The sequence below is a fragment of the Myzus persicae genome, unplaced genomic scaffold (genome assembly GCF_001856785.1).
Source record: "Myzus persicae strain clone G006 unplaced genomic scaffold, MPER_G0061.0, whole genome shotgun sequence".
Lineage (NCBI taxonomy): Eukaryota > Metazoa > Arthropoda > Insecta > Hemiptera > Aphididae > Myzus > Myzus persicae.
In genome coordinates this window covers 106,176-128,592 of record NW_019103798.1, presented here as the reverse complement: position 1 = coordinate 128,592, position 22,417 = coordinate 106,176, and the positions used below count along the sequence as shown (strand labels likewise).

The 22,417-nt window shown below is 28.3% G+C and overlaps 2 protein-coding genes across 2 annotated transcripts; both read left to right on the top strand.

Moving 5' to 3' along the window:
- The first annotated feature begins 2,159 nt into the window (after positions 1–2,159).
- On the top strand, positions 2,160–5,905 carry LOC111035331 (protein daughter of sevenless). The gene is made up of 6 exons (XM_022316904.1): positions 2,160–2,393; positions 3,168–3,296; positions 3,431–3,608; positions 3,671–4,567; positions 4,627–4,775; positions 5,357–5,905. Exons 1-6 carry the CDS (start codon positions 2,301–2,303, stop codon positions 5,684–5,686), a joined length of 1,776 nt encoding a protein of 591 aa, XP_022172596.1. The 5' UTR covers positions 2,160–2,300; the 3' UTR covers positions 5,687–5,905.
- Positions 5,906–9,399: 3,494 nt separating this feature from the next.
- LOC111035335 (sarcoplasmic calcium-binding protein) lies at positions 9,400–19,364 on the top strand. Its single transcript, XM_022316912.1, has 6 exons — positions 9,400–9,474; positions 12,647–12,763; positions 15,764–15,931; positions 16,771–16,914; positions 18,388–18,468; positions 19,177–19,364. The coding sequence occupies exons 1-6, from the start codon at positions 9,442–9,444 to the stop codon at positions 19,327–19,329; spliced, it is 696 nt and encodes a 231-aa protein (XP_022172604.1). The 5' UTR covers positions 9,400–9,441; the 3' UTR covers positions 19,330–19,364.
- The last annotated feature ends 3,053 nt before the right edge of the window (positions 19,365–22,417 follow it).

Below are 22,417 nucleotides of genomic sequence, written 5' to 3'. Positions count from 1 at the left end.
TAAATTATAATTCCTATATATCTAAATATAAAATATGACTCTTCTAAAGCAGTTATCATAAAGCAGTTATCATAAAGCAGTTAGGCACCGCCAGGAATTTTACCAGGGGGGTGCATCGTGCAAGTATAGATACGCTGATTTCTAAATGATGCTTGCATACGTAATAATAATAATAATAATAATAATAATTAGTAATAATAATAAAAGTTAAATACGTAAAAATATTTTTTCAAATTGTATAACGATACAAAGTTATTTTAGTTTTTTTTTCAACGGCTACAATGTAACGCGGGTTAGTGGCTACAATTAGAAAAATCCGAAATTTAATTGAAGAATTTGGAAGAAAACCTAGGAGTTTACCTTTATTATTTAAAAAATAAGTATCATAATACATTTCTAATATAAATAATATTTATAGAGTCACATAGATGTCTATAATATAGACAACAAGCTGAATTACCAGCTTCGCCCGTGTGTAGTTTTGTTTTTTTCATATTTACAATATATCCCTATAACTTTTCGGAGCTGGGTGTTGTCAATGGATAACTTCCCAACCTTAATATTCGCCAGCCATTTTATATTCTCTTCTTTTATTAACAAATCTAATTATTGTACAAAAAAATGTATAGATTGTAGATGTATTAAAATAAAAAAAAAAAAACTTTTCTGAACAATTCTTATCTATACGACGGACTAAAAGGATAGGTAGCTGGAGACCCGCGGGCCGCCATGAGCCCGTGCTGCAGTGCAGCACAATACGTATTGACGATGAATAATTATAATTGTTAATTACTCCACTAAAACGCAACATTTTTGAAAATCCTTTCTTACTTCACATTGAAAATACGAGAAGAACCTCTATTCCAAATTTCAAGTTCGTACGTTGAGTAGTTTTTGAGTTACTGCAATCAGAGACTAAGTTTTATATGTATAGATTATGTAAAATAAGAATAATAATAAATAATGGAAATAATGCAGATAATTCAATAATTGTATTATTTGTATTAACTGTCGAACTATTAAAGTTCTTTACTGAAAGCTAATAAAAAAAAAAAATGTAGATAATTGTGAAAAATAAAACAGTTTCAATACCATTCAATTTTTTAATTTGATTTATTAATTTTTTCTTTTTTGAAAAGCCAGGGGGGTGCAAGTTCATCCCCTTCCGCCCTCTCGCGGTGCCCATGGCAGCACAACTAAACAGAAACTTTTGACTTTATGAGATATAATATTCAACAGATTTGTTGGTAAATTGTTGAACATTATTGACTATTGTACTTTATTTCCACCGGGAGAGCTTTAGTTACTCTTGTGCTCCCGACTAGCCGACTATTCTCCAACAGCTCAACTAACTTCATTTATTCGGGTTAAAGCTTTCTAACACGAAGTTGAGCTGTTGGAGTTTAGTTTACAGCACAAAAGTAACTAAATCTTCCCCGGTAAAAATAAAGTAAAACAAAGTGTATGTTATGCTGTTAAAGTGTTAACCATATGTTTCTGAAGTTTATTTTACTACTTAGCTGCTACTGCCATGTAGAGAATATTTGAAGATAATAATATCTTATTTATAGTTATCTATAATATCTCTTCTACTAATTACATCTTCATGTTAATGAGGGTAAATAAGTACTAAGTTTAAGTGGAGATCTTTGACACCGGTGGACGGTAGCAAATAGACAGTACAGTATTTTTCTGTGGAACGGTAAAATTGTAGTCACCACTCACCACGGTCACAGTTAGACAACTTAAGGGGGTTCACAGCTGGCCGTTGTGTGTAGAGTTGAATATATTCAACTAGTAGGTAATGTTTGAACAGCATTTTGTTACCTAATACCTATGTATTAAATATACGGAACCATACGACACGGCGTGAATCCACCTTTAGACACTATTTATATCTTTAGTCCGTGCTTTAATCAGCCAATCTGTAACCGTGGTAGGTGGTAGCTATCAGTGTTCTAATCATGAACCACGGCTATAGATACATATCTATAGCCGTGGTGGATATTCGTGGTTGCAATCATGAACTAAGATATCTTAGTTCATGGTTGCAATATTATAGTCAAACCTTGTTCGTTATCTATAGCCAGCTGATCGACTGCACTGTAATTTTACATTGTGACCAACACCAATATTGATATCGTCAGAAATTTCCGAGAAATGTTTTTTTTATTTTATTTTTTTTCATTTCAGATTTTGCGTTCTATGCGTTAAAATTGTGACATATTATAATGTCAACCAAAACATGTAGTTATGTTTGAGTGACAAATGGGACTCAACGTCAACGGTCTCTACTGACCATGTCTTCTGAAAATCTGGAAATCGTACACGAAGGATGGTTGACAAAATCACCTCCTGCAAAGAGAGTCTTGAAAGCAGTCAGTGTGAAATTAGTAAGTTCAGTTATTATTTACAATTATTTGTATTTGTATTCGTATATTTGCAATACGATCAATTGTTTCATGGTCGCTTGCTGTTTTTGTTGTATTGTTTTTTTCATTTCAAACAATAGTTACTTACACATACCTATGACATAGACAATTGAATCTAAAGATTTTTTAAAAACATTTTTAACTAATTTAAACATAAATATGTAGACATTTTTAAAGTTTGAATAGGATTCTTACCTTATTATAAGAAGTTAATTGATTATCTAATGAATATCAACATGTATTTTGCTGAAACTGGCACACATCAATAATAGGTACAAATAAGGGAAGGAAATAGATATTATATAGGTACCTATCTGGATTCTGAAAAACTAGATACATTTTTTTTGTTCTGGTTATGTATAGAATCATTATTATAAAATACAATTAGTAATTAAATAACCTTAACTATTTATTAAGAACAATATAGTTACAAGATTTTAAGGAAAATAGATAACATTTTTATATTTTTACATTTCAATAATATTGGTTAAAAAACTATTAAACATTGTTATAAAAATCTTAAATAGTTTTATTAACAAATCTAATATATTCAAAGTTCTATCAAAGCTTTTTTAGTTTTTACACATCTTATGTTTGATAAGTAGATAAATATTAATTGTACCCATTCCATAATATATTTTTATATGATATCATATCTATCTATTAAAGATATTTTACAAGTTTATAATTTTGTTTACTTTTACAAGATTTATCATTAAACTGTTTAAACTTTAGAAGTGGCGTAGAAGATGGTTTGTGTTACGTCATTCTGGTGAATTACCAGGTCAATATTTCCTCGCTTACTATACAGATAAAAGTCGCCGAAAGATGAAGGGACGAATAGATTTAGATCAATGTGAACAAGTAAGATTTACTACATATGATTTTCTTTGAATGAACAATAAATTTAATTGATGATATTCTTAAATACCCAAGTCAATAATTTGTTAGGTCATTCAATAACAATAAAAGTTATTTAAACATTTTCGGTTCATTAGGTTGATGCCGGGTTAAGATTTGAAGATCGCAAATCAAAATATCACTACATGTTTGATATAAAAACACCAAAAAGAACATATTATTTGGCTGCAGAATCAGAAGAAGATATGAATAAATGGGTTGATTTTGTATGTCATGTTTGTGGCCTCAAACCATTCACTGTTGATGAAAATGCTGGTAAATATTCAATTTAAATAAACTGTTTTTAATTGCACACATTTAATGATATTCTATTTCAGATTTTGAATGTCCATCTGTCAATAATATGTGTAGACCGTTTCCTCTTAGTGTCGAAGAACATGATGAAGAACATTCATCTCCTGATTCACCAACAAGCACATCATCCAGCCATTACATACCTATTAGTGAATGCATATCTGGAAAGCCATTACTTCCAATTCTTCCTCGTTCGACAATAGAGGAGTCTTATGATTTACCTCGACGTATAAGACCTCCACCACGTCTTTCAGAATCACCTCCACCAAGTCCTGGTTCAGAATCAGTTTTTACTGATGATGAATCAATAAATGGTAGCACTATGAGTCGGCCATCTGTTAATTGGCAAACGTTCCCTCGTTTATCTCAAAACTCACCAGACTTGCCAGTAGCAGCCAATAGAAGGTTTACCAAAATATTACCAGAAGGATGTTTAACAGCACCACCAAGGCCACCAAAACCATCCCACCTGATAGAAACTTCAACAAAAACCGATAAACTAGTTGAACCTTTAACAGGAGATGAAACTTATGACTTTCCACGGTCCCATCAAATGACACCACCTCAAGCACAGCCCAGGACACATCGTAGACATTGTTATTCAAATGCAGCCCCAGGTCAAGTTTCTGGTAATATTTTCACTTATGATTTTGTGGAAGACAGTGGACCAAAAGTTGAAGAAGGTAAGACTGTGGAATTAGAATCTCCAAGTTTTATAAATTCACCTTCTGCAATTGCCAACGTAAGTTCCGCTTCATTAGAACAAACCCCTCCTGCTGTTAATCGTCAATTAAAGCCAGGCAGAAAGTTTTCCGATACTTCTGCTGAACTCTCGCCGTTGACTCCATTAGCTAATCCACCAATTGTAAACCGAAGGCTAAAACCTACTCAAATTAAAAAAAACCAAGATTCCTTTTATGGTAAATATACATATTTTTATATATTTATACATATATGCATTACATAAATTATTTTTTAGATACGACTAGTACTCTAAGATTATGTCCACCACCAATGGGTAGTTTGAGCCGTCAAAAATCTCGTATAGGACCCAATGTTCCTACAAGTTTTGAACCTCGAATCCATAGGCGGCATTCAGCATCTGATGATCGACTAGCTTCAGACAAAGTAATATTTTTATTTCCTTATGCAATAAACACAAGTTGATTATTTAAGATTTTGTATTCTTAAATGGTAAAATAAAGCATAATCAATAAAAAATATAAATGCAATTTTAGTAGAACCTTCTTTTTTAAATTTTTTTTGAAACTTATATTTAAATAATTTGATTTTAGAATCATAATCCGAAATTGTTAAATTTTGATCAATGTAGTTTAGGAATTATAGTTAACTGAACTTTGCATAGTAACTTTTAAAAGACCTAGTTTATTATCTCCAGTCAGAGCTAGTAGACATATTGAGAGCTTGGGCAGATAAACAATAGCAATAATTGTTTTGTCCTGGCACAACATTAAGGTGTATGTATAAAACCACAAATTGCTATAAAATCCAAACTAAATCTGGCCCTCTACTTCTGATTGCACTTTTGAAATCATTCCATTAAGGAAAAGCTGAAAGTTGGCCATCAGTCTTTGTTCTCTTGACTAAATATAACTAGACATAGCAACAATTATTTATAACAATTATAATTAATTATTTTCAGCGATTTTTTTATTGTTCGATGTTAATATTTTATTTATGACTTTTAGGTATCCTCATATCAAATCAACAAGATTTCATCAAACTCACGATATCTAGCTGAAGCAAGTCGTTTCAATGATATTCAATATTTAGATCTAGAATTTGAATCTTGTGACAAACAATATACAGTAGGTAATAGAACAAATGCGAAAGCAACTACCAAGAAAAAACCATGTAATGTAGGCAGTCAATTCACTTTGGTAATGCATGACTATTCAATGATTGATGGTGCATACCCATACAAAACTGTAGATTTTTTGAAAACTGCTGCTTTGTCAATGACTAGGAAACGTGCTGAGCAAGAAAGACGATTCGGTAGACAAAACATGGTAAATTAAATGTTTTTAGGGTGCTTAATTATGATCACAAAATGCTTAACTTGTCACATATTTTAAAATAAGTTTAAGCAATAATTGAGCGGCTATTGGCTCTTGACTTTTACATATCTTAGATCAATTAGAGCTTTCATTTGTAGTTATTATAAAACTCAGGTCTTTCATGTTGAAACTATACAAAATTATATTCATACATTAATATTATCTTTGTGTTAAATTATTTACTATAATTTATGAATAATACATAAACACTTATTAAAAACCAATATTTTTTCCATTTTTCTTTAATACTTAAAAAGTTTGGACTTAGTTCATATTTAATAATTCTAAAGTGCATATCATCATTAATTATTTTAAATTACCCATTTAATCTAAGAACAAAAATTTAATTTACCCAAAGTATATAAAACATAACAATCAAGAAAAAAAAAATTGTCACCATACTCTTTAAATTATTTTGTTAATTTGTCATCTAATTCTTAAAACTTGGAGTATCTGAAAAGAGAAATATTCATTAAATATTGTCAATTATTTATGTATAAATGATATTCAACATTTTAATATAACTGGGTATTTTTTTATTAGACAATAAAATCAATTAACAGGTCTTGAAGTATGCATATTAAACAAGTTGTTATAGAAATTAAAAATTGTCAGTACATTATGAATTTACATATCTTTATGAACTGGTTCATTTACATGTTTGTGTTAAACGATATATTAGATACTACATGCACAACAACAAATTCAGTAATTTGTTAAGGGTTTGCCATTTTATGTGGGTCTAATCATATAGGCTTATAATCCAAATTTTGTTCTAATATTTGATATTTGTGTGTGACTTAAGGAATCTTAATTTAAAACATAATTTTCTGTAACTTAACTGACATAAAACCTATATTACTCAGAGCAGTGTGTAATATATCTAAACTAACAGCTACATTCAACTATTTAAAATTTTTATTGAAGACTAAATGTATGTACATTTTTATAAATTGATATAAAACTTCAAGTAATGTTGGTGATTTTCTTATTGTTTATATAAAATGTAGCTTTTTTTTATTAAAACTGTTAATTCTCTAACTATTAAGTCAGTTGCCCAATATTACATTTTTTAAGGAAATTAAACCAAAACTATTTTGTAAAATGTTTATACAAATTTGTTATGATTTTTAGGTGAATTTATGTTTTTCATTGAATTTTAATATGTGTGTATACATATACTATACATTTGTTTATGATTTATTATATAATTATTAATATTTTGGCTTATGCGACCTCCAATTGAATTATTCTTGTAATCTTGTTATCCATTTTTAATATAAGACAATCTCATTACAAATATTTATGCATTATTTTGATTATGTTTACTTATAACATAGTCAAATTATAATTATTATTTTATTTATTATATTTATATACAATTTAAAATGTTTAATTACCTAATATGTTCATTATTTTTATAACATTTATATAATACTATTAAAAAACAATACCTTAATGAGATTAGGCTAAATTAAATAGCCTAAGTTATTTTCTGATATATTTAGACTGTTAAAACTATATATTTTTTAAAGTTTATACGTATTATTATTTTTATTAAAATTACCAAAAAAAATATATATATATTGATATTAAATTTTATTTTATATTGTCAATATTGTTTTATTTCTTGTCTATGCCTTGTACAGTCATATTCCTTTTTAATCTTATTTATTAAATTATTAAAAGGATCTATGCTGTTTTTGTCTCCATCTTAAAACAAAATGTTTACTAGTTTCAATATTGTGCTGTTGATTTTGATAAAAGAGTGAATTGACTCGTAAAAACTTTTGTGGAAAAACATTCCCTGTGTTAAAAAATTGGATTTTTAATCAATATTGTAATTTTCAAACGGGATGTGAGAATTTTTAATTTGTGATATTCAAGTATCGAAAAAATTCTCCGATGCTTGATCACAGATAATTTTCTTACCTAAGTATTTGATAATAGGTCGATTCACTCTAACATCAAAATTAATAGCGTATTATTGAAACCAATGAACAACATTTAACTTTGTCGTTCATGTAAATATAAGTTATTCCTTTAATTGTTATCTTATCAATCGTACAACATTACCATCCAATCAATGCTATACCTGTGGGGGGGGGGGGTCTAGTTAAATAATATAAGTATAATATAGTTTATGCAATCCAATCAATTCTAAGAACACAGTTCGAGTTTAGAGCACAGGACTCTCACAGGTTCTTAACCACTCAAATATTTGTATTTAATTGAAGTATTAAATCCTAAATTAGTTTTCTAATCTACATAATTCAGTAAACTTTGTTATTTTTTAATCTTTGGACAGCGATTCATCATTTGTGTGGTTTCCATAATAGATATCGGACCCATCCCACAGAACATTATGTTGTCATATAGGTTAAATAACAGTATTTCAAATTACTAACCACAAGACTTTACTGATAACATGTATAGTTTGTTTTAATATGTAGATCCCTCCAAATCAAAAACTGAAATTACCTTATATTGTCCAGAGCCTACTAAATTTTAGATTCTGAGCAAAGCGAAGAACGTATTGATTTCTTTGTGTCTGTCATCACCTTTTGAGGCAGTAAATACTTCGATTTTCTTATTCAGGTCTTCAGCTTCTTTTCTCGTAGGAAAGTTAATCTAGTTGAAATTTTGGGGGATGAAAAGTAAAAATTTTCCAATAATTTTCAGGAACGTGGAAAAAACAAAAACAAAATGTTAATGAAAATGGTGATTCCTAAGTAAAACCAGTTTTTGACAAAATAGATTTTGATGTTCGGTGTAACAAAAAACAAAAAAAATATCAACTAAATACTTTTTATTATATTTTAATTTTAAAGTAAATTATGAGTATTTTAAAATTGTAAATTGGTTGTACAACTTAAAATACTCATAAAGTCATAACTCTCTTTAAAATTAAAATATAATAAAAAGCCCATGGGAAGCCTTCCGTAATGCTCTTACCTTTAATTTCAATAAGAGGACAATTCACTCTAATTTTCAAGCTAACAGAGCTAAGCGCGATTTGTTGAACGTAAAATTTGTTATGTTACGCTCTTGTAAGATGGAGACAACACAATATGCGGGTATAACGTCCTCTTAAGAATAAAGAAGATAAAGTGGTAAACTAAATTTTAGTTTAACCGCTATATATTACTGAATTTCTAGTGTTAATTCTTATTTTTCTGATTTTTAACAATCATGTATTATAATTTTATAATACACACACGTGTTCCGAACCCAACAGTCCCAAAACCCCCCTGGCTAATAACCACGCAGTTGATGCCATAAACAATTAATAAAAAAAAAAAATTCTATAATATTGTTTAATGTTTTCAATAAAAAAAATTAGGTAATAAGGATCTATTCTTTAAAATTATGTAATAATTACATAATCCAGTCTTTACTAAATAAATAATAAATTATAAGGTATTTTTTTTTTGTGCACTTTGACATGTTTATAACTTTAATTAGTTTGAGACATTTACTAAATCAGAACCATTAGGTATGTTTTTTGTACCTTATTCCCTAATCTAAATAATTATAAACAATACGTCATGTTTATATTCATCTTATCTTGATTTGTCATATTATTTATTTGGTTTCCTATTAGTTGTTACTTATTATTATTCACTAACAAACAAAAATTAGTTAGATCAGCGGCTTTCGATTTTTAGTTACTCGCATTCATTCATAGTTAAATAATTACATTTTTTTCATAAAAAATGTTGAATTTGACAAAACTTGTACTTCATATGGTAAGTATTACAAACAATAGATAATATTTTTTAAATGCATCCAGTACTAAGTAGATACGTACATGTTTTACTGCCGTATAAAACCTTTTTCTATAAATTCAACTTGATATGTATAACAGCATTTAATTTAAATAAGAATAACCTATAATAACGAATGAACAATGGGTTGCTGGTATTTAATGTTTATAATGTTCCAAATTCATAAGATGTATGAATTCTGTATTTCTGTATAATTAAATACAATCACTGGGTATTTTATATATTTTATGACATTGTTTTTTTTTTCGTTTTTGGTCTATCATCACATAACTTTTTGGAGCATTAATAATGTTTAGATCAACAACTATGAGTTTTGTTTCTGATACAAAATAGGATTTGGTTCGTACTTTAGGGGAGGAGAAAGGTGGTCTAAAGAAAAATATTCCAATAACTTTAAAAAAAAGAAGATTTAAGAATAACTGGAATTTTTACTCAAAACTAATTTATTGTAAATACTTGATTCAAAAATTAATGACTGTATATAGAGACCGGAATGTTTGAAGTTGAGTAAATTTCTACACAAAACATATCAGGTAAATAATTACACATGTAAGTTTCCGCACAACAGAAATACATCCGTACGTATTAAAATATAACGAAAACAAAATTTAAACTTAAAATTCATTTGTTTTTGTGTTGCTTGAAAATAATTTTTTTTCAAGCTCATGGCCATAGTCGCCGGGCTTTGAGAATTAATAAAAAAAAAAAAATTCTAATTCAATTCACGAATAATACGTGGACTATACGTCTATAACTACACATTATATGTATATATTATATGGAAAGGATTCAATTAAATGATTAGTCCTTTTTTTGCATTACAAAAACAAACAAATTTTAACTACACCAACTATTAAGTTGTCAATCCTAACTGATAAACCTAAATAAAGCGAGATGACAGTTTGTATTCATTACATTTTTTTTCGTGAGGGAACTTACGTACGCATAGTGCACACATGTGGGTGATTTTTTTTTACCTGCTATATCTCGTGTGGGAACATTCACTCGAATTTTTTACCAACAATTACTATTAATTCAAGATATGGGTGGATCGCGGACAGAACATAATTTTCAAAATATTTAGGTTCATTTTTACACCCTCGATCTCATAAAATTTTTCAATGCTTATTTGACTTATTCTGACAGCTTAATTATCATTGATATAATAAAAATCAATAAAAAAAAATCAATTCTGCAGGAGGGAGAGGGCCAATTCAATGCCTGTGATGCATCACCAAAATACGCCACTGCTCTTGCAAATAGTATTACCTATATATTATAATTCACCGTGTTGAATTCATCACTTGCATTCTACTTACATCAGATGTTTCACTTATTATATTGTGTTTGTAACCCTCCCAAGTATAAAATATTTTATGAACAAATATCGTAAAAAAAAAACAACAAATAAGCCTTCCCGCATGTTATTTTGGTGTATGTGGGCGGTAGGTAGGTTTATATAATGTTATATTATGAAATATAAAGGTAGGTACTTAATAGATTTTCACCGAGGCTGCCTCCTGCCGCGGCTGGAAACCGGCACTCAATAATGGGCTTTGTGATCCACGGTGTGGAGGAAATGATAAATTATCTGAAACACGATATCGTGACAAATTACCACTGTGAAAATCTACAGCTCCCTCGTTGCATCTTTGGCGGTTTTCACAATATTAAGTATTGCACATTTGCACTATTTCCGTCTGTCCGTGAGCGTTTTCCCAAAAATCGAATTTGAGCAGATTCCTTCTCAAGGTTACGGTATTAGGTATTTTACAGTCATTGTCGTATATCGTATATGTTTTAAATCGAATGCGTTTTCATCGACGCTAGTATCTATACCTATACACGACGGCCACGGTTCGATTTCAGCCGTTTATCTTACTGAATCGCTATTAGCATTTAAATAGGATTTATTCTTTTCCCCCAGTATTACATATATCTTATTAAACAGTTGGTCTGACCGGATATTACAGAGTCGTGTGCTGATCATTTTGATGTGATTTTCTTACTTTTCGCGCTTTTAACTAATATAATATATTATTGTATAATATATAGGTGCCCAATATCGGCAATAGCTATTCCCTACAAATTTAAATAACGTGAAGGTCGATGATGTGTCAACCGTTCTATAAATCAACTGCAAATACATTAGGTATACAATACCGTTCGACAGATTACATTTATTACCTACGCTGTATAATTGTATAAAATATGTATGTTTTTAACATGTACAACACATAGTATAATATACGATAATATCAATAAGTTATTTGTGTAAAAATTAATCCCCCAAATTTTTTTGGTTTAGTTGTTCGAGCTTTTAACTTTTTAAATAGGGATCCTATCATCTATTCATCTATAAGCACCATTCAAATATGTGTTAACAGCCAAACGCACGACATTATACGAGTATAAGACTTCTATATCGCCGATTACAATGGAGTAGAAAATATAAAACATAACAATAGTGTCATTTTATGAGTCATGATATTATACACCGACCTACGTACCTATTACAATATTATGTACATAACAATACAATGAAGAGTGTCATGAGCTCCAGTGTTTGTACTCGTTACCCTCCCGCTAAATAGGTACATATTAATACTATGTTCTATGTTATATTTTTATACTTTATAGGTAGTCTATTCGCCTCTTAGTTATTACACCTGCTTATATATTTTGTCTAATTATTGAAAAGCCTAATAGAAAATAGTAATTCAAATTATAAAATATAGTCTCAAAATAATACATTTTACTAATAAAAAATTCATCGAGTGAACAAATACGCAGAGAGATACCCTGTGCCATTGTGCTTATAGTAGTTATAGATACAGTATCCATATAGTGATGTACAAACCACGAAGCTATATAGTATATAGTAATATACGTAGTATACAGGGGCGTAATTTATTCTGTAGTTTTTTTTCCTGAAATGCCTTTTTTTTTGGACAGATAAGGTAACCCAGTTAATAGATTAGAAACAATCCCAAAATGACCTTAGTATGCCACTGATAGTTTATATCTACAGTAGAGTACCTAAACAATTTTGTAATTTTTGTAATTAGTTTTCATTTATGCGCTTTAATTACTTTTATTTTATACTGCAATTGTTTTTTTCACACCTATATAGAAGAGACCTGCCGCAGCCAATTACTGTGTGAAAACTGTTTACAATGGAAATAAGTTTTTAATAAGCAGAAAATTATTCGAGAATGAGCAATGTTCACAAAAGAAAAATACTACCACAGTAAGAATAATACTTTATCGAAATTACTACAGTAATCGATAACTATTAACTTCATTTAGTGGATAGGTACTTACCTCAATATAATATATAATATATATTATGTATGTAGATACTAGCAAAACAGTAAACAGTAAAAATATTCTACTAATACTTTAATAGAGCCTCGGAATAATAAAATATACTTAACTATCATTTTCGTTGTACCTATGCATCGTTACCGCTGTACTGCAGGGGTACAGAAACTTATTTCTTTTTTTTCAAATAATCAATTACTTGTAGTGACATAAATTAAAATGCATTATTTATAAGTTTATGACTTATTTATTTAGTAAAGGGTATACACAATTAAAGTTTACGCGAAGTCAGGTGTGTCTAAAAGTAATTAGTCTTAGCTTATTAAAATAATACTATGATAAAGTGAACTAAAATAAAACTCGAAAATATAGTTATTACCTCAGCTAAGCGCCCCTAATATTTATTTTAAGCTAAGCCCCCCTCACCCCGTCATAATTCCTATACTTTCACTAACAGTAGCTACATTTATAAATTGCAATATAAAAACCATTTAAATTTTTTATGAACATTTGGGCAATTTTTTTTTGTTATTGGCAAACTATATAATCATTATATGTGTGTTGACCCTGTATATGACGTATCATATATTGTAGTTATTACTACATAATGAAAAGTTGTACACACAAAAACAGTCATCACCCAGAAGAATAGACTCATCATTTTATTTTTGTTACATTAATGTAAAAATGATGATTATATAATATCGGACCACGATCGCAGTGCCTGGCGATCGCTCATTAGGATCTTTCTAAAAACAGAATCAGATTTTATATTATTTTACTATATTATCATTATTTTTCTACCTTTATAAGTACATCAACGGTTGTGTGATTGTGTCTGATAATTCGTATTTTGATTTCTGGTTAACGTCACTATTATTATTATAATACATTTGTTATATTTTGTTTTCTTATGTTTTCGGGATTAACAAAATATAAAATAATTGAAACTGAATTAAAATCAAAAATTTGGGTTAGATAATCAATTATTAGAAAATATTAACAATTATCATTTATCAGGGGAATTAAAAGCGGCCAGACAGTATTGTTCAAAAATCTGTTTCCAAATTTATATAAAATGTTACAGTTATCATTTTTTGTTCCAGCAAGTTCCAACAAAATTTTCAGTAATGTCAGATAGATCCTCTAAGTTGTTAATTATGGCTACTTAAAGAGATTAATCAAATGTTTTAAACAAAGAAGGAATTTTAAAAATATTTGCTGATGCCGAGAGGAGGCTTAAACTGTATTGACTAGTTTGTTATTATAATGTTCCCCACGACTCCACATAAATTCTTTAACTTTCACTTATATTTAAAAAAAATTAAACTAAGAACTTGAATAATTTTAAAACTCACATAATATATTTTAATAATTTAATTTTTACTTTTTCTTTCCAATTTTTAAGATTGATATATTTAAGATTTTTATACACACACACAACACACTATAATAATGAAATAGAATATTAATCGCACATTTATTTTTAATTAATATAATGTGTTTTGGGGGATGTGGGGGCGTAGCCTCCGCCTTAATTTTTTCACTATAAAAATGCTAGGGCTGAAGCCCCCTAACTTTAAGATCTAATTACGCTTGTTTCCATCCCTATAATGTCCATCCCCCTTTTTGTGACCCGAGGATCGGTGCCAGGAGATTGAAATTTATCCTGCTTTAATAATTATACAAAAAAAAAACTTGTATTTATCCTACTCACAATATAATGTAGTACATTATAATAAAACTGCTCACAGTATTTCATTCAATCTTCAAAATTCTGCGACCAGTAATTAACAATATAATCTGTATTTGGTAGGAATTTGAGGTTTTTTTTATTGTTTTAATTTATAAGAAGTTTTAATAACCTAAAAATTAAAATTAAAAATTCTGTAACCGAATTACAAATTAAACTGTAATATATTTGTATTACATGTTGCATGGTGATATCATAAATCGCAATATTGCATACATACTCGTACTTAGTACTTGTATTATATTGATGGTGTGCGGGTAAAAAGCAATAAGTCAAAATCACTATATTTTAGGAAACGGAAAATAGTTACATTTCTGTATGGTCTGTAATGGCTTTTTGATTTTTTACAGATAATTGTAGTTAAGAAAAAATACAAAAATTAAGTATTATGATAATGAAAAGTACGTAGAAAATGTTTTTCTATACTCTAATATATAATAATCTAATGGCTAAATTGACTTATTGTTCCCTTTAACCCACGCATGGAGACACCATCCATCATAATTATATTAACCATGTAGCTATAATCAATAAAATAATTTAACACGGTGGTCAGTTTTACTACTTATACTTACTATATATTGTATGAGACAGACATGAGTGATTAGATAATTGTGGACTCTTAATTCTTATTATAATTTATAAGTGAGTACCTATATGTAATACTATTTTTATAAAACGGAAATTGGTTAAACTTTAATGGAATTTTTACACAAATATACAAAACCAAAAGTGAATATATTGTACAAAAAAATATTATAGATAGTTAATAACGATAATAGTATTAAATATTATTTTAGACATTGTAGTTATAAATGCTTGAATTAATGTAAAATAAAATATAATAACGAAACATACATTTTAAACTTACAACTCAGTATCACACTATATAACAAAAATTATGCAATATTGCATAATATTAAAAGATTTTTAATAAAAATTCATTTTTAACACATTAACTAAATGGAGTAATAGGTCATATGGGGAAAATATTATTTCTAAGCCGATCACTGAGGCACTAATCCATCACTACCTACTACTCCAATATTTTACTCTAGATAATAATTTGCACCCCTGCTGAATAGTAAATATACCATACATAACATACATATTATTACATACTTCGGTTTTTTAAATAAATGTGATTTTTATTCATCTTCAACTTTTTAATAGGAACTGGACAGTAAATGTGTATCAAATTTGACTCTTTATCACGAGCTGTTGGACGTAAACAATGACGGTGTTGTATCCATCGAAGATTTAAAGGAACTGACTAAACGTTTTTCAAAACTCAACGACATGACGGACGAACAAAGTTTTATGTTCAGCAGAGTCATTGAAGTACGACTATAATGATTTTAAAATTACTACTTAACCTAATGGTTATACATATAATATTTTTAATCATCATGTACTGCTAGGCTATTTCTTGCTTGCTATTTTATGATATTATTACTGGCCCAATCCTGTATTTTGGGGCTATGGTGATTTGAAAATGATAGTAACCAATATACCTAAGTTTATCAACATTTTCCAAGTATAGTAAGTAGGTAGGTAGGTACTAGACTTAAATACTTAATATTAAATTGTATTGTATGTTTTATGTAAAAAAAATCATTCTACATGTCTATTGTCCTCAGAATATAAAGTTCCAATGTCTATTCAAAAATTATAAATTATAATATATACAAAGTGAAATAAAAAGAGTATACTTGCCTAACAAAAAAGTACGTAATAAAACGGTGATTGTTATTTAAAAGATAATAGTTGTATACAGCCGCGGGATACTCCTTAAATGCATTTGCAGCAAATATGGTCTTTAAGCATACTTGAAAATTACAAAAATCAGATTGTGGATAAATAAATTCATTAGGTACATTATAAAGGATAAAACACGCAGGAGCGAGTAGTTAAAAATGAGCTGCCCGTGGCCTGTCTAATGTATAATATTTTATATATTATAATAATATAATATTATAATGTATGCAATGTACTCGTATTTATGTATTCATAAATCATAATATATTTATAATACATTATTTAGTCATAATATATTTTATTACTATAAATATCTGTTCTGAGCACATTAGAATGGAAAGCCGCCAGATATTTTTTAAATGTGATTTAGCTGATATCATATTTGCATTTTACACGTAATATATTTAAATATTTAATCACAGAACTTATGGTACAAACATTGGGGATGCATTGATCCGTTCGATTACGTTACGGTAGAGAAATATTTGAAGTACGTCCAGTACATGAAACAAAACGATGCAGGTCTGGAGGATGAAGTTGTTCAACTATTGCCATACTTGTTTAAGGTACAGAATTAATAAGTAAAATATCTTAATATAGGTACTGCGCCCGTCATCTCCATTATTGCCCCTCAATTATTATCCTTCGCCTCGGGCCCTGAGGTTGATTATGCCCCGCGCTTTTTGACGTATGCATAATGTAACATATACCTAAACTAATTTTCCACAGACCACAGTATATTATCTAAATGATTATTTATGTATATTTTGAACTTATGGTTATTCAATATTTACGAAATTACAGCCATGCAGAATTATTTGAAGTTCAAACTTATTATAATTATAGTAGTTTAAACATAGCATTTACATAAGTGATTATATTATACATTATTGGAAAACTATTCGAGCCGTAGAAGGACGTCACTTTCACCCTCACTATATTTTTAGACATCACGGGTAAACAATATTTATTAAATGGTTCCCTTCCAAAAATGTTCTCCAAAGCACGCCAGTGGTTTTCCAAAAAAATTTTTTTAGGTGGAAAATTAGTACATATTTACTCCATAATGGGCTCATCTTTATTCCATTAATTTATTGCCAATTTTAAATGTATACAAATAACGACCTAAATTGTAATTTTTAATCAGTAATTACACTACATTTAATTATTTTTCTATGAATTTAATTTACTATTTAAGTTCACATAGACGCACTGTTTTTTATTCTCCCTGGATCCCGCGGTTATTTGTGTGTACTGTATTCCCTTCCATTTTTATCACAAAATATTAGAAAAACCCAATGTTCCTGCACTCTGAAGTATCTAGGTTCTAGATTCTAGAATATATAATTATTTACTATATTGACCTATAGTATATTGTATACGTATATTATTAAACATTTCGTACTGACAACTACGTACTGATGATACTCTCACTAATATTTTTTGTTGAATATTTTAAGTATTAGTTATAATTCCTGCATATTCTAAACTATAATAGTATAATAATTTATTCGATTATACAAATTATACGTAATTACAAATACTTAATTAAAATATATTAATTTAATAAAATGTATGTATGTATTAGATATCGATTAAATTAAATATTTTTATCATCTATATCTTTAAAAATGATTTGTTCAATTTCAATTTTTAATTATCTTCAAACTACAACTATATATTTTTATATAATTACTTATATTATAAAATGTTTAAGAATACAATTTGGTTTATCTTGAAATTATCTACACTGAATATTTTTTATAAATTATTCTTTTGAATATTATTGAAGGATAGTCAAGTATACGTCGTACTATAAACTACTTATTATGTTTAGCATGTCGTATGTAGATTAATACAACTAAATGACATAAATATTTTAGTAATTTGCATTACATCTATCATTTATCAATGCAGTTTGCCTTAGGTTTTTAAGTAAGTGAATTTTTGTATAGAGATGTTTGTAATGGTAGAAAATCTATTTTGATTTATTTAAAGTATTATTGCAAAAATAATTGAAAGTTTCACTTTCCACACAGGCTGTTGACAAAGACCAGGATGGAGATATTTCAAAAGAAGAGTATATTAAATTTTTGGAATGTATTGGGACATCAAAGAAGGTAATAAACTAATAAATAATTTTATACAAATTATACAATATATATAAATCATGTTTACTTTGAACTCTTGGCGATAAACACGGCTATGAATTTAATGATTTTGAATACCAAGGAATTTTTTTGCAAATTCAAATGAAGTAAGGGAGTTGCAAATTTGATTCGAGATATACCCATTCTAAATCCAAAATTTTACTTCGTATATTTTAGTCCAAAGTACATATTATAACAGCATTTTGTTAACGATTTTATTGGATACTATTGGTGAAACAAATATGGATTTGATTGTTTATATAGTTATACCAACCAAGAATATTTATAAATTGTCAAGTACCTAAGAATAAAAGTATATTTTTCAATGATTAAAAAAAAATTTTTTCTTGAAGTTTATCTATATTTTATTAATTTTTAAGAATTTATATTCTTTATTTATAAATCATAATATACATTTTTTTAGAATATTATTTACTGGCGTATCCGTTAAGTCGCAAATACATAAATAATATAATTTTTGTTTTTATTTTATGAAGTTAATTTTGCATAATTGTGCATATTTATTTATACTTTGAGTGCATATTTCACTAATTTTGAGTTTATAAGTTCAAATTAATTTAATGGTTTCTTAAAACATTAAATTCAAGCACCCCTGGTAAATTATATCATGAAAATAATAAATCAATATTAATATTGCGTTTTCGTTTTGTTATACAGACTAACTTGATCAAGTCATTGGGCATTATAAACGACAAAGATGATACCATTAAACTGGAAGATTTAATGTTGATTATTAAACACCATTTGTTTCACATTAAAGATAAAACTGATGATACCACAATAAACAACGGCACCATTAGCTATAACTAACAATAATTATAATTTACAACTTAATATCATTGATATTGATTATAAATACTAATATAATACTTAAAAATATATTTATAATTAATGATACTCTATAGATATTTATTTAGATTATGCACACCTGTTTTAATTTGTATAATCCATACAATTGTGTATACATAACTATATAATACACAATATTCATGTGACTACCACTTCCTATATAAATATTTAATATATACTCGCTTATTTTAACATTAATATTACCTATATGTTTATGTGTGTAGTTGTTAAACATTGTAGATATAATCTAAAATATTTGTATTTGCCTGTTTACCTACTTATCATATTTTCATCGTAGGTATGTGATATAAATAAGATAATTAAAGTTACAACGCACATCGGATAATTTATGATGATATGATATATTATATTATTATAAAACTAAAATGCCATAGGTACCTTATACATTTGGGGAATATTCTATAGGCGTGCGGAAACTTAAATTGCAGATGTAGCATACAGAATTAAGCGGCTCATTACAAAAGGCCAAATACATTTTGAACAGCAACAATTTTATTAATATTTGTATGATACATGAGTTATTATTACTATGCCACTATGGTGGCTATATGTAAATATAATTGGTAATTTTGACCTATTTGCTGTAACCTATAAGTACGATTTTTTCTGCAAAGTATCAATGTATTATTTTAAATGTAAAATTGGTTCAGATCCATTTTATCTCCTTATATTATATATATATTAAATAATCTATAGAAATTATTTCTCTCGGGATGCAGGCCGCCGTCTGTGACTAAGCGGCTATGACGTATGCATCGCTAAAAAATTTTGCAGACGCACAAACCTTCTGCAGCATGCAACCGTGCGCACGTCTATGGGAATTATACATATACGGTTTGTTATTATATTTTGCATCTCGTGTATGGAGGGAGTACATTTTTAAACCAATATGTGTAATGTCACTAGGTAACACATCAACATATTTTACAAAAGGTAAGTTTCGAAAAAGATAAAATTATTTGATGAGGCTTCATGTTGTAGAACCGAAAGATAAAATATGTATTATATTATATGGCTATATATAGGATACATTTTTTAGTTTGACAATATGATAAATCATATTATTACTAACGTTTATGCGACTGATTTATAACTGTATTCAATAGATATAGAAGACTTATCGTTATTTACCGTAAACATACACGGGTATACCGTATACCTACTACCTACAACCTACGCGTATAAAAGGATTAGATATGGCCACGGTCATAACATTTATATGCGATCATGTTAAATTTCATGAAAATAAAAATATAATGAAGTGTGTGCATAAACCATACCTACTTACGCATAAATAGTACATAATATAAATATCTAGATTTCAGACGGTCAACATTTGTAAGTAATAAATTCAACTATATAGGCTTAAATCCGATGATATTATTCCGTAAAACGCATACAACTGCATTATTACATTTGAAGAACGTTATGTTTGAACTACATTATTGATCTCTCTGAGAATTTGAAATTACAATTGCGTATATTGGTGTCCGAGTTGGATAAATCGAATTTTGAATTTTGAAGTTTGTATTATTTTTGTAAATAATGAACGAGGACAGGAATACCTATTATAATACACACTGTATTACCTATAGGCTATAATATAGGTGTATATAACATACATCATACACGTATAGAATTGAAGGTCTAATACATAAAACAGTTTTCAAAAGGGGAAAAAATGAATGCATAATATAGGTGTTTAAAATTTAATTTTTAAGTTGTTATTTCAAAAATGATTGACTGCAAGAAATAAGTTGAAAAAAAACGAACAGCGTTGTACGTAGATCTTACTGTCAAGTCGTATCCGGTATAAACGGTTTGCATATACCTATAATATATTGCAATTTAAATTATAATATAATGTGACCCGGGCCAGGCACCGTGGGGACAATAATAATTATTAACGAACGGATTATGTTTTATTGTCATTCAGACGAGTGGCAACAATCTAACGTGTACACAACTATAAACGCGCCATGCTTATTGTATAATAACAATAAAATGTATAATAATATATTATATGATACGGCCATATAAATTTACCGAATAGATTAAGTAGAATATCACATTATCACAGTTCAAGGCCGTCCGTAATGGGGAGGGGGGAGTTCCAGAGCTTCGTGGTTATTACCATTGAACTATATTATATAGTTCAATGGTTATTACTTAGATTTGGGGCCACGAGTTCGATCAAAAAATAGGAAAATTTTAAATTGGTTTCAAAATTTATATTATTTAATTGCATAAAAATTGTTATGTTTCGTGATGTAGAAATAAAGACGAATTAATTTTTTAAACATAAAGTACTATCTAGGTAGGTAGGTATTTAATATGTGTATAATAAGTAAATAAATGTCGTGGTCAAACAACATTATGGTAAATATAAAATATTATTATCCGCAAAGGGTACAGTAATACTACTAATACTTCCAGAAACCCCTACACCTTTTCCGCGCAATACACATTTAACTCATATACACAATCTTAAACGTAAATTTAATACGAGAATATTTAGCGAGGCATAAGCACGAACGTTCAAGCCTAGTTTTGAAATGCACTCGATTCTTTTTCCCCCTCAAAATGAAAAGTACATAAAAGTACACGAAAAGGGCCAGTAACAGGTATCACCAGCCCCCTTAAAAGTAAAAATTACCATTTTCAAACCAAATTTTTTAATTCAAATGGTAGTAATGTTAAATTTAAATTAAATTTTTAGTATTTATTAGACTTCTTAATTATTTTAGCATCGCGTCTTCATGACTATAAATCATAAGCTAATCATTCAGTACTGGATCTTAAATATATAATTGTGTATTGTACAATGTATTTATATACAGCTAATAAATGAAAAGGTAAGTTTTTTGAGAGATGGGGGAGGGGCGTCAAAATGTTTTCAAAAATTGCAATCATTCTGTAAGTAGCTTGTAACGAAATACTATTGTAATTTGTAGTTTGAACTGTTTGGAGGTATATTGTGTAGATATTTGTGTCTTCAGTATGTCTAGAGGCTAGGTGAGATAAATGA

Coding starts and splice junctions, on each gene's coding strand:
- LOC111035331 (XM_022316904.1), top strand. CDS start 2,301: ATGTCTTCTGAAAATCTGGAAATCGTACACGAAGGATGGTTGACAAAA. Junction 3,609..3,670: donor CACTGTTGATGAAAATGCTG/GTAAATATTCAA, acceptor ATTCTATTTCAG/ATTTTGAATGTCCATCTGTC. Junction 4,568..4,626: donor AAACCAAGATTCCTTTTATG/GTAAATATACAT, acceptor ATTATTTTTTAG/ATACGACTAGTACTCTAAGA.
- LOC111035335 (XM_022316912.1), top strand. CDS start 9,442: ATGTTGAATTTGACAAAACTTGTACTTCATATG. Junction 9,475..12,646: donor CAAAACTTGTACTTCATATG/GTAAGTATTACA, acceptor ACACCTATATAG/AAGAGACCTGCCGCAGCCAA. Junction 15,932..16,770: donor TGTTCAGCAGAGTCATTGAA/GTACGACTATAA, acceptor ATTTAATCACAG/AACTTATGGTACAAACATTG.